The sequence below is a fragment of the Bos taurus genome, chromosome 1 (assembly GCF_002263795.3).
Source record: "Bos taurus isolate L1 Dominette 01449 registration number 42190680 breed Hereford chromosome 1, ARS-UCD2.0, whole genome shotgun sequence".
NCBI classification, from domain to species: domain Eukaryota; kingdom Metazoa; phylum Chordata; class Mammalia; order Artiodactyla; family Bovidae; genus Bos; species Bos taurus.
The window spans coordinates 10,349,331-10,363,123 of record NC_037328.1 but is presented as its reverse complement, the minus strand read 5'-3'; the positions used below and the strand labels follow the sequence as shown (position 1 = coordinate 10,363,123).

The following is a 13,793-nucleotide window of genomic DNA, read 5'->3' as shown; positions in this document are numbered from 1 at the left end:
GGTAGGCTATAACCAGAACAGAACTTCATGGTTAGACTTTATTCCATAAAAGCAAACTTCGATGGGAGTGGGAGAGATCACATAAATAAGAAATAGAAAGACATACATTTATAGAAGAAAGAAAACTACATGTTAGATGTTCTGGCACCTAGGAGAGACGAAACATCAAGGCCACCTTACCTCCCATCTGCATAGTCCGTGTCTGCTCCACCCCACCAGACGTCTGAGTCATCCTCCTCTGCATCCGCGGAGTCAACATTGTCACTTTCCTCGGCCAGTGGGCAACATACAAATTCCACCCCTCTGAACTTGTCAATTCCACAGGGCAGCAACATGCCATAGTCATGCAAGTTGGTACTCTTCTCACTACAGGTCTATAAAAAGGTAAGGAGAAAACAACAAGTACTGGAGTAGATGGGCTTCATTTTAAGAAAGTCCAATTCTAGAAAGACACAGGACCAGCATATTGAGACCAATTTTACAGTGGAAAGAATCATTTGCTTTTTGAGTGGATTTGCAGTCGTTTCTTTAGCACAAGCTACTTTGGTACCCTTAATTTTTAACTTTGATACTTATTTAATAGAGATAGGTTGTTATGGGGCTTCCCTGGTGGCTCAACAGCATAGAATCTGTCTGCAATGCAGGAGACATGGGTTCAATCCCTGGGTCAGGAAGATCCTCTGGCGAAGGGAAAGGTTACCCACTTCAGTTTTCTTGCCTGGAGAATCCTACGAACAGAGGGGCCTGGTGGAGTATAGTCCATAGGGTCACAAATGACTTAAGAGACTAAACTATAATATGTTGTTATACTATAGAAATGAATAAAAACAATATGAGTAGAAATAAATTGGGAGCTAAGACATAGAAGAAACCTCTACAGTGAACAGTTATCAGAAAATCAATTCTTTCCAGCCTCATTAGCATATCAGGAAGTAGTGATGGTTCCACATATATATCCCCCCAACTCACTTCCACTTCCTTTATGGATGGAAGCTACTCTCACTTGGATCTACTTGGATCTATCTTACTTGAGCAACTGCAACTCTCTTGGCTCACTTTCAAAGTAAGAGTCTTAGGAAAAGAAGAAATTATCCTCTGCCATGAATCAAAACTTAAAGTCATTAGAGATTTCTCCTTCAAATCCTTTCGCTTTCCTGGGATTTGTTAAATTCCCACAAATCAAAATTAACATAAAGCTTTGAAAGCACCCAGTGGTGACAGAGGAAAGATTAATAATTCAATACACATAAGTAAAGAATGAAATTTTACAGAGTGTACTTTGACCTCATAGGAATTAGACTCATTTTGTTTCTCAGTGGCAAATTAATTTTTTAAACTCCAGAAGAAATGAAAAATAAGGTAGTCAGATGGGCATCTGTGTGTGCTGAGCTGCTAAGGTATATCTCACTCTTTACGACCCCATGGACTGTAGCACGCCAGGTTCCTCTATCCATGGAATTTTCTAGGCAAGAATACTGGAGAGGGTTGCCATGTCCTACTTCCAGGGGAACTTCCTGACCCAGGGATCGAACCCACATCTCCTGCATTGGCAGACTGATTCTTTACCACTGAGCCAGCCACCTGGGAAACCCAATCAGATGGGTACTGGGCTTTAAATCATCTAGGTTGTTTTCTTAATATCAATTAGCTCTGAAACATTTTTATATAAAGACAATGTTGCTTACAACATATTATTTTATAAAAGGCAAAATTAATGCTGAATCTTAAGTGGTGTTTTTTGCCTAACAGCTTTAAGGCTATGATGCAATGGGTAAATGGAGCTAGATCAGGGTTTCTCAATCTCAGTACCATTGACATTTTGGGCCAGATTATTCTAGAGGACAAGGGACACTTGTCCTGTTCACTGAAGAATGCTTAGCAGAACATTCTGGCCCCTGGCCACCAAATGCCAATGGTATCACCCCTTGTCACACAAAAAAACTGTGACAACCAATAATATCTCTAGACATTGGCTCATGTCCTTGGGAAGGGATGTGGAGCAAAACTGACCTCATTTGAGAACCACTGAACTAAATCAAGGAACCTAATTCTGGGAGACTGATTTCATTACAAAGGAAAAAAAAGCATACAAATTTATCAGAAAAAAATGCATAATATATTAAAGAGACAAAGCAGTTTTAAAGGCAATAATATAAAAAATGACATTTTATGCTAATTGCTTTATGTCTTATTGGCTTTGCTAAAAGCAGGGGGTTAGCAAAAGTCAGAACTGGTGCCATAGACTTCCTCCCTATGGAGAAATGATGGCGTCAGCGTGACGCACTGAACACAAAGTTGATGGCAAAACTCAGATCTAACTGTAACTTTCATGCCCGTACTGGACAAGCTACTTCCTCCTCTACCACTGTATTCCCCAATGGATAACAGAGAAAAAAGTTAAAGCATAAAAACTTGGCACGTGCCAAACGAAAACAACACACAAATTACAAAAATTTTTAAAAAGGTATGTTTTAAGGTTTATAGAGAGTATAAACTTATAGTTTCTAATTTATAAAACATGACATAGCATAACAAATCTAACTAAACATAAAATACTCATGGATAGCTTTTTAAAATAATAACTTATTGATCAACACAGCTGTTGTCTCAAGATATCCTCTTAAAATATTCATGAAGATTTTTATTTTTAACGGTAATAATTAAAAAAAAAAAACACATTTATCAACAGACAGCTGTTGCCTCCAAACACCCTCTACAGTGTCCCTGCGCATCATCCCTATGAAACTGTCACTTGGCAAGGAGGGCGATGAAAGGGCTGGTACCTCTTTGGCCACGGTGTGCCAGTGAAGGTGGGTTTCACAGACATCCATTCTCTCCTGGTGTAAGAATTTGCACTTGTCGGGAACAAGGAGGGCATCACTCACAAACTCGCCAACTGCAAACAAAGAAAACAGCTTCACATCATTCTGTCTGCATCCCAGGGATCTTATCCTGGTGACAGTATCAAGGAAAGACAGGCTAAAAGAACTTCAGAGAAGTTACGTTGCATTTAGAATGATGAAGTAGTCAAAGCAGGAAGAAGTATCTTTAGAATTTTGAGTCCTGCTTCCGTAAACAGCCAAGTTCCTTGTCACATTACCTTGATGGTTAAATACTTTCTATGTGTTTAAAGTGAAATTTTAATTTATTGAACATGAATCTCTGTGAAGTAATCATACAAAAAACTGCCACTTAATTGCAACTAGGGTGAAAAAATTACAGATTGACTTCACCAAGGTGATCATTTGAGAAGAATCCAAATAAATAATTGTCCACCCCTCTTTCTTGGACATATTAATCTGAAACTAACACAAAAGTTAGCATTTTTTGACTTTCTAAATAAAATCTACATATACACATATGTGTATTGTATGTTTATATATATAATACTGGAGAAGGCAATGGCACCCCACTCCAGTACTCTTGCCTGGAAAATCCCATGGACGGAGGAGCCTGGTTGGCTGCAGTCCATGGGGTCGCTAAGAGTCGGACACGACTGAGTGACTTCACTTTCACTTTTCACTTTCATCCATTGGAGAAGGAAATTGCAACCCACTCCAGTGTTCTTGACTGGAGAATCCCAGGGACGGGAGAGGCTGGTGGGCTGCTGTCTATGGGGTCGCACAGGGTCAGACACAACTGAAGTGACTTAGCAGCAGCAGCAGCAGAGAAGGAAATGGCAACCCACTCCAGTGTCCTTGCCTGGAGAATCCCAGGGACAGAGGAGCCTGGTGGGCTGCCGTCTGTGGGGTCGCACAGAGTCGGACAGAACTGAAGCGACTCAGCAGCAGCAGCAGAGAAGGAAATGGCAACCCACTCCAGTGTTCTTGCCTGGGAAATTCCATGGACAGAAGAGCCCGGTGGGCTACAGTTCATGGGGTCGCAAAGAGCTGGAGATGACTTAGCGACTAAAACAACAAACAGCATACATAATACATTTGTGACCCCATGTACTGTCACAAGTACACCCCATGTACTACTTCACTACAGTATCCCCAATTTCAGTATAGATTCTGCACACAGTAGGCAATAAATGTCTTGATGAATGAAGAAATTAAATGCTATAATAGAGATAAAGTGATAGATCAATATAGTGAACACATCTTCTTGAGGATACTGGGGATGATCTCAAAGTAGAAATAACAGTAGAAATGAGTCTAAATGGATGAACAGGAATGGGCCATGTAGGAATGAATGCAATGTTAAGACAGTATCTATCTTGTTTAACATTCTACCCCCAATCCATGGTCTAGTTCTAGCAAACATGACCATACTGGATGTATGGATGGATGTATGGATGGATAGGTGAATGGACACATGGCAAAAGGAAACCTTCTGTGCAAAGGAAGAAAACAGGACAAAGCATATCTGTAGAAGAGGCAGAAGTCCACTACAGCTGGAACATAAGGTAGGTGGGGAAAAATGTCCAGAAATAAATGAAAGACTGGAGAAATATGGCAGACTCTAGTTTTAGAGTCTAAGGTTTTAAATCATTTTGGATGTAACACAGGCCACAGGACATTTTAAACAGTAATGATGCGCTCGTTTGATTCCCATATAAACTCTTTAATAAAGTGAAAGATGGACTCCTGTCATAAGATGATGAGTAATCAAGGAGACCATTGAGTAAGGTACCATGATCCTTCAAGCAAGACATGCAAGAACAGATTAAAACCAACAACTACAAACAAGCAAGGAATACAAGTTGTCCACACATCAGCAAAGACAAGAACCATTTCTTTACTTCCATAGTATGTTACATGAAATTTTCTGAAATGATACATAAGGAGATAAAGGTTCTAAGAAGGGGGAGAAAAAGCAACTTTTCAAACCCTTTAAACAAAAGGATTCCTTAAAACTATCTTTCCAAAAATGCACTTAAATTTTAGTCTGTCTCTAGTTCAAACATGCACGATGCCTCATGAAATTTAAGTATTTATTTTAATAAATAATACTTAGGTAAAAGTCTAAGCAAATCACAGGGGATAAAGATCCTTATCATTCCTCAAATCTCTGAAACAATTGATGGTGTCCACAGCATTGCATTGTGGGTCACAGAGAATGCAAGAATTATGAGACACGGTGCCCCCAGGGGCTTCATGCTGGTGGTACTTGGTGAGGAAGGAAACTTTTGAGTCCATGGAATGGCTGGCTTTCCACGTGCATCACTGCAGTTCAGCTCCACAACAGCTGTGTGATGGGTCTCTAGAGTGGGACACAGGGAGTGACTAACACTTTCCCAGAAACACACATAACGCCACCTACCTTGAGAAGGCTATAACCAAACCCCAGAGACAAACATCAAGATATAAATTATAAGGAAAGAAATGACATAATAATGCAAATGATGTCATATTTTTCTTTTGCTTTTACATAGAATACTATAAAACAAAACAACAAATAAAACAGACCTCCCCCCCAAAAAAAGATGAATTGGGAGAATGGAAAACAAAAATAACCTCATCAGAAACCAACACATCTTTCTCCAAGTGGACTCTTCATGGTTTCTCAGGGCAGGCAATCACACACAGCAAGAATACTTTATACCAGAGGCATCCTATTTTCAAGGCCACAGGAGGCCAGAATCGACAGTGGCCTGAAGATGCCTGCCTGATTTACCAGCTCCGAACTGTCAAGCCATACTACCATACACATCTGGGCTTCCCGGCTCAGGTGATAAAGAATTTGCCTGCAATGCAAGAGACCAGGTTCAGCCCCCGGGTTGGAGAGATCCCCTGGAGAAGGGAATGCCTATCCAACTCCAGTACTCTTGCCTAGGAAATCCCATGGACAGAGGAGGCTTGCAGGTTATAGTCCATGGGGTTGCAAAGAATTGGACATGACTGACTGACTGACTCAAGAGACATGGGTTTGGGTGGACTCCGAGAGTTGGTGACAGACAGGGAGGCCTGGAGTGCTGCAGTTCATGGGGTAGCAAAGAGTCGGACATGACTGAGTGACTGAACTGAACTGAACTGAGCAACTAACACACACACACACACACACACACACACATACAAACACACACACATCGCCATATTTACAAACATCAGAAATACTAAGCAATGTTTTTTTATTTTTTTACAAATTATCTGGGAAGATTCAATGCCTGGGCCAAAGCTGTTAAATCAGTTCATGAGACAATCAGAAGAAGATATCGGATACTCTCAACTTTGTCCTGAAACAGTTTTTGTGGCATAAACTGGATAACAGCTGCAGAACGACAAAGTGTCCTTTTTTACTTGACCTGAGGCCAATCTGCTAAGGAGTAGATTTTAATGCAAAGTCAAATCACTGGAAGATATTTACCTTGGTAAAATCAAGTGTTCATCAAAAGGACACATATGACATTAATTTAATAAAAGGATATTTGATTTGTATTTTTTATTTGGAAAATGGCATTTCATTTCACTGTGTGAAGATGCCCTTAGGTTTCTAATATTGCACATAGTCAAGAAATATATGTCCCTCAAATGAGATTGCTTTTTTAAAGGATTAATACGGGTTATTTAATAGGCCCTCGGGACTAATGGCAAAACAGTAAACTCATTGTATTCTAACATTAAAATAAAATTCATCAAAGACTGGATTTTACAGTCTTGTTTATATTACTTTCAAAACTGATGGCACATACTAGAATGTTACACATTGGAAAGGTTAAAGCAATTAAACCACAAAAATCTGTTAAAATTTATTTAATAAGGAATGAAAGAGAAGTGGTAAAAATATAACAAATCCTTTCTCAGAATCTGGTTTAGTTTAATACGGTTTACCTTTGCTCTCTTTTTAATTCTAAAAACATTATTCTTAAAAATCTATGATATAAAAAAAAAAAAACCCAACTATGATGCAACAGGGGATATGTGGAAACTCTTTGTAGTGGCCACTCAGTTTTGCTGAGAATGTAAAATTGCTCTAAGAAATAGCTTTTTAATTAAAAAAAAAAAAAACTGATAGTATATTTGGGGAGTTTCCACATAGAACCATGCTCACTTTTATTTTTATTTATCTTTTGCATTTTATTTATATATGTTTTTTAAATTGGAGAATAATCACTTTATAATGTTGTGTTACTTTCTACTGCATAACCATGTGCATTAGCTCTACGTATACATATATACATGTATCCCCTCCCTCATGAGTCTTCCTCCTACTGCTCCCTGCTGCCCCCTACCCCGTCCCACACCTCTAGGTCATCACAGAGCACTAAGCTGAGTTCCCTGTGTTATACAACAGCTACCCATCGATTTGTTGCTATTCAGTCGCTAAGCCATATCTGACTTTTTGTGACCCTAGGACAGAAAGTGAAGAAGAACTAAAGAGCCTCTTAATGAAAGTGAAAGAAGAGAGTGAAAAAGTTGTCTTAAAGCTCAACATTCAGAAAACGAAGATCATGGCATCTGGTCCCATCACTTCATGGAAAATAGATGGGGAAACAGTGGAAACAGTGGCTGACTTTTATTTTTCTGGGCTCCAAAATCACTGCAGATGGTGATTGCAGCCATGAAATTAAAAGATGCTTACTCCTTGCAAGGAAAGTTAGACAGAATATCAAAAAGCAGAGACATTACTTTGTCAACAAAGGTCCGTCTAGTTAAGGATATGGTTTTTCCACTGGTCATGTATGGATGTGAGAGTTGGACTATAAAGAAAGCTGAGCACAGAAGAATTGATGCTTTTGAACTGTGGTGTTGGAGAAGACTCTTGTGAGTCCCTTAGACTGCAAGGAGATCCAACCAGTCCATTCTAAAGGGGATCAGTCCTGGGTGTTCATTGGAAGGTCTGATGTTGAAGCTGAAACTCCAGTACTTTGGCCACCTGATGTGGAGAGCTGACTAATTTGAAAAGACCCTGATGCTGGGAAAGATTGAGGGCAGGAGGAGAAGGGGACAACAGAGGATGAGATAGCTGGATCGCATCATCGACTTGATGGACATGAGTCTGGGTGAACTCCAGGAGTTGGTGATGGACAGGGAGGCCTGGAGTGCTGCGGTTCATGGGGTGGCAAAGAGTCGGACACTACTGAGCGACTGAACTGAACTGAGGGACTGTAGCTTGCAAGGCTCCTCTGTCCATGGCATTTCCCAGGCAAGAATACTGGAGTGGATAGACATTTTGTTCTCCAGGGAGCATTTCCTGAACCACGGATTGAATTGGGTCTCCTGCACTGGCAGGCAGATTCTTTACCACTGACTCACCACAGAAGCCCATCTGTTTAATACATAGTTTTAATTTTAAAACAAAATTTCTGTTTATTTGGTTTGATCCTCAGGTTAAAAAAAAATGAACAGAATCCAAGTGAAAGAGACCACAATAAATTAAGTATTCTAATGAGAAATCATCTTTCTGCTAATGTTGAATTTTAGGAATCTGGCATCATTCAGTCCTAGCAGTTTCCCTGGTTGCTCAGTTGTGAAGAATTCACCTGCTAACACAGGAGACATGGGTTAGATCCTTGGGTCGGGAAGATTCCCTGGAGAAGGAAATGGCAGCCCATTCCAGTATTACTGCCTGGGAAATCCCATGGACAGAGGAGCCTGATGGGCTACAGTTCATAGAGTTGCAAAAAAAGTCAGACAGGAATTAGTGACTAAACAACAAAAACAATCTCATTAGTTAAATTCAATACACAACTGTGCATATTTACTGGTAATCACACAACCTGGTTTCTTGTTTTAAACATTTACAATTTATATTACACACACTCCAGTTGAAAAGGAATTTTCACAGCTAAGGAACAAGATCTCTGCTTGGCTTCTTTGCTAAAAAGTCTTGGCAAGGTAAACAGTAGCACCGAATTCATTTGGGACTCTGCAGGCATTGATCCACTGGCTCTTAGGTGGTCTTTGAGAGGACTGTCTTATTCAAATTACCTCATTTTGCAGATGAGAGGAAAAGAACCCAGGTCAAGTGGCTTGCCCACAGAGCCAGTTGGCAGTGCAACTGGCCTGAAAATCTGGACCTCTGGACTCCAATCCAAGTGTGGTTACTCAACTCACTGTTTTTTAAAGTCTGGTCAAACTGGGTTACTTGGCCAATTCTCTTTGGCTTTTATAAAAGTGGATTCACTTTTAGACTATAAAATAACGTTGTGATCTACAATGTGGTCAATGGAAGAATAAAACCAGACTTAAATTAGCTAGCAAGTCATATAAACAGTTAAAAATGCATTCCACTGCACAGAATGGAACGCATGGTAAACACAAAAGAGAATGCTTGACAAACAGTAGCATAAAGTCATGATAGAATTCTCTATCCCGTAAGTCTCACATTAAGGGTGAAGCTGCAGCAGATGTTCCATGATGCTCTCCGAGACTAGGTTATTCCTGTATTTCTGCACTAGGGCAGTGATAAAGAATCCACCTGCAATGCAGGAGACATAGGTTCCATCCCTGAGTTAGGAAGATCCCTTGGAGAAGGACATGGCAATCCACTCCAGTATTCTTGGCTGGAAAATTTCATGGACAGAGAAGCCTGGTGGCCTACAGTCCACTGGTTTGCAAAAGAGTTGGACACGACTGCGTGACTCAACAACATCTTTCTGTTCTGCACTGCCATCCGTTGTGTGTTGGCTTTTCTCAGCATGCTTTGTGATCACAAAATAGCCACAGGATATTAAGAGATCATATTCAAGTTTCAGGCAGGAACAGGTCAAGGGATAAAGGTTTTCTGTTTGTTTTTTTTACCCTGTTAAAGCTTTGATGTTTCACTGGGAGGAACATCCACCCAGTATCCACATCCCATCCACCAGAGCTGTGTCATCTGGCCACATTGAACTGTGAGGGAATTTGCAAACAATAATTTTGGTCGAGCACATCGTCTCCACGAATGAGGAAAATCTGGAATTCTTTTTGAAAGGAAGAAGTAGGACTGAATATTAATCAGGCAAATACAGAGTCTCCCATAATATGAAATTTGAAGACAGGAATGTATTTTTCAGTTTCTTTATATTCCTTTACAAAAGACAGATGATTCCAGGGAGACAACAGAGAGTAAAAGTACTATAAGTAAAACCAAAGGGACTGTGAATCACAGCACATGGAGAAAAGGTGGGGAAGGGTGTTGGAGCAAAGAGCAGAATTTCTCAAAACTGAGTTTCCTAAATTTTTGAGTAGGAGTGGGACTGAACAGACTGAATAAAATTTCCAGAACCACATGTATGTTCTTCAAGACAGACATCTCAAATGAATAAACTGTTTTTCTATGAATTCACAAAGATTAAACTGGTGTTGGCTAGAAACATTTCAGGTCTTTGGACTTCTGCCCAAGGTGTAACCTCCCTTCCTTGTCTCTAAAGTGTTAAAGGAAAGGGTGAGGAAGAATTCTAGCAATGGGATTCCTGAAAATTGGCAAAGCCTCAGATAAGAAAGATAAGCAAAAGGCAAAAGAAGTGAAAGCTACAAGTTTCTCCTAAACCCTCTCTCTGACTTTTCAAATGAATGGAGCCAGGTCTTGCTTACATACACAAATGGCAGGTTGAGTGTAACAGAGAAACAGTGTTTGACCCAGGTTCTGAATAACAATCGTCTTATAATTATGAAAGCTTCCCAGATGGCACAATGGTAAACAATCAGCCTGCCAATATAAGAGACACAGGAGGGGCAGGTGTGATCCCTGGGTCAGGAAGATCCCCTAGAGGAGGAAATGGCAACCCACCCCAGTATTCTAGCCTGGAAAATCCCATACAGTCCATGGGATTGCAAAGAGTCAGACACGCCTGAGTAACTGAGCATGCAAGATGATGGAAAGAGTGCAGAGGACATAGGTGAAAAAGACAGGAACAAAATAAGCATTTGTTAGCTCTTGTGCAGCTTTTTCAAAACCTCACAAAGGCATGAATTAATTCTGGTACTGCTCAGCAAGTGTACAACTGAAGAACTGTGTAAATAGAAGGTGGATGGTAGGACCAGGCTTGCCCCTGTCAGTGAAATGTGCAGATAACCCAGGGGAGGAGCCAGAAAGATCCATGAAGTGACAGATCAGAGTTGGAGCCATAAGGATGAATGCATATTTAGCTTAATATCGATACAGATAGTTAGCTACAGAAATATTCATACAAGTTGGACACTACACAAATATAATGCCTCACTCTTGAGAAGCACCTAAAAGCAGATGTTCTAGTAGCCATGAGCACACCCAGTGCCCAGGTCTCTATTTTTAATATTATTCTGCAATAAAGGGAACTAGAGTCCCCTGGAGAAATAGAGCATTCTAGGATTGGGGCCTAAACATATGAGTCTGGAGCATCTTGTGGAGAAAACAATAAAAGAGGGTTTTCAAAATAGGCACAGGAGTCAAATGAATGAACTCCCAAAGGCCAAAATTGGAACAACTTGAGCAATTATGTGTCTGTATGTGTGTGTATATATATAATTAATAAAGTAGTATTAGATTATAACACAAAATATAAAATGTCTATGAGTCACTAAAACTGAATAAATAAAATGGGTGGTAAAAGGCAAACTTGTGTAAAATTAAAAATCATCTATACCCTCAGGAGATTAAGCAAAATTTTCCATTCCTTATTTGTGGGCTATGCCTAGCGACTTTCTTCTGAAGAGTTCAGTACACGATGAGGGGAAAAGAGTAGGTTTATAGTGGAGAAACCTGACAACCACTATCCCAGCCATATGATCAAAGTCAACAGTAATAGTGACAGATCTTGTTGATCACAGGGGCTCTTGATATGATATGATGAAAAAGGCAATCTATTTCTGTGGTCTGTCTTCCAGAAACCTGTAACTCCAGGTGAAACATAAGAAAATTCCACCAGGAGCATCCTAAAAAAAAGCCTGACCACTACTCCTCAAAATTGCCAAGGCCAAACGTGAGGAAAGTATGAGAGACTGTTATGGAGCGCTGATTAGATATGGCAAGTAAATTTCATGTGGTGTGCTGCATGGGATCTTAGAACAGAGAAAGGATTTTAGATAAAAACTAAGGACATAAATTAAAAATTGCTTGCTCCTTGGAAAAAAAGTTATGACCAACTGAGACGGCATATTAAAAAGCAGAGACTTTACTTTGCCAACAAAGTTCCATCAAAGCTATGGTTTTTTCAGTAGTCGTGTATGGATGTGAGAGTTGGATTATAAAGAAAGCTGAGCACTGAAGAATTGATACTTTTGAACTGTGGTGTTGGAGAAGACTCTTGAGAGTCCCTTGGACTGCAAGGAGATCTAACCAGTCCATTCTGAAGGAGATCAGCCCTGGGATTTCTTTGGAAGGACTGATGCTAAAGCTGAAACTCCAATACTCTGGCCACCTCATGAGAAGAGTTGACTCATTGGAAAAGACCCTGATGCTGGGAAAGATTGAGGGCAGGAGGAGAAGGGGACAACAGAGGATAAGATGGCTGGATGGCATCACTGACTCAATGGACATGAGTTTGAGTGAACTCCGGGACTTGGTGATGGACAGGGAGGCCTAGCATGCTGCGATTCATGGGGTTGCAAAGAGTCGGACATGACTGAGTGACTGAACTGAACTGAAGGACATAAATGAAGCATGAATAAAGGACAGACTGTATTAATAATAATGGATTAGAATTGGTTTATTAACTGTAAGAAATGTACCATTAGATATTAATACTGGATATGCCAAAAAGTTTGTTCAGGTTTTTGTATGCTTTCACAAAAAACTGAATGAACTTTTTGGCCAACCCAATTAGGGGAGACTGGGCGAGGGGGTATATGGCAATCCCCTGGAATATCCTCTCAATTTTTATTAAAATTAAATAATATTAAAATTTATTAAATCTAATAAAATAATACAAATCAATATAAAATTTATTAAATATGATTAATTAACATAAATTAAAATTTATTAAATCTAAAACTTAGATTAATGCCTACTTAAAAAAAATTTGAAGCTTCCACATCAGATTTTGATAAGACATAGCTATTCACTTCCATGTCAAGATTCTGACTTTCAACAACTGTGAAATTACTGTCAACTGAAAAGAACTTGTGTTAAAAAGATGTTTACTTGGAGAAGGAAATGGCAACCCACTTCAGTATTCTTGCCTGGTGAATCTCACGGACAGGGGAGCTTGGGCGGGCTACAGTCATGGGGTTGCAAAGAGTCAGTTATGACTTAGTGACTAAACAACACAGTAGTGCTAGGTATATATGTCTTACAGTAGGAAAAATCTCTAAAAATTTTTCACCTTGCAAAACTGAATCTTTATAGTCACTGAACGACACTCCTGCTTTTTCCTCTCCCCAACCCCTGGCAACTACCATTTTCCTTCTCAGTGAACTCCAGGAGTTGGTGATGGACAAGGAGGCCTGGTGTGCTGCAATTCATGGGGTCGCAAAAAGTTGGACACGACTGAGTGACTGATCTGATCTGATGGTTGATTCATGCTGAGGTTTGACAGGAAACAAAATTCTGTAAAGCAATTGTCCTTCGATTAAAAAAAATTAAAAAGAGGATAAAAAATAAACTCAAATTGTATATATTTTAATAAAATTGTATCTTAATATTTTAATTCTTTAGACATTACTTTTAATTGAACACAAATTATATGAAAAATCTTGACTGTAACATCTTAATTAGCGATTTAGTGCAATGAAGGCAAAGAAATTTTATGGAATATATGACTTTTTATGAAAATAAAAGATCTTTACTAACACAGGCTTCGAAGAGAAGATATGACATCTAAAATAACTAGACAAAGCTTAGTTTTAGATTTTCCTAGCAAATTTTCTGTTTCAATAATCTGTGCATGGGTGGCATTTAAATTCTTGTAAAAACTTTCAGAGTTTTTGAATAATCACACATTTATCAAT

At 39.4% G+C, this 13,793-nt stretch overlaps 1 protein-coding gene across 7 annotated transcripts in view; it reads right to left on the bottom strand.

Moving 5' to 3' along the window:
• APP (amyloid beta precursor protein) overlaps positions 1-13,793 on the bottom strand; it is a 312,207-nt gene that overhangs the window by 180,852 nt on the left and 117,562 nt on the right. For all 7 annotated transcript variants that reach the window (XM_005201137.4, XM_005201138.4, XM_005201139.4 and 4 more), the window contains exons 4-5: positions 2,784-2,896; positions 181-374 (exon numbers count right to left, since the gene is read on the bottom strand). In XM_005201137.4, the coding sequence (XP_005201194.1) occupies positions 181-374; positions 2,784-2,896 (307 nt within the window). The remainder of the gene's footprint in view (positions 1-180; positions 375-2,783; positions 2,897-13,793) is intronic.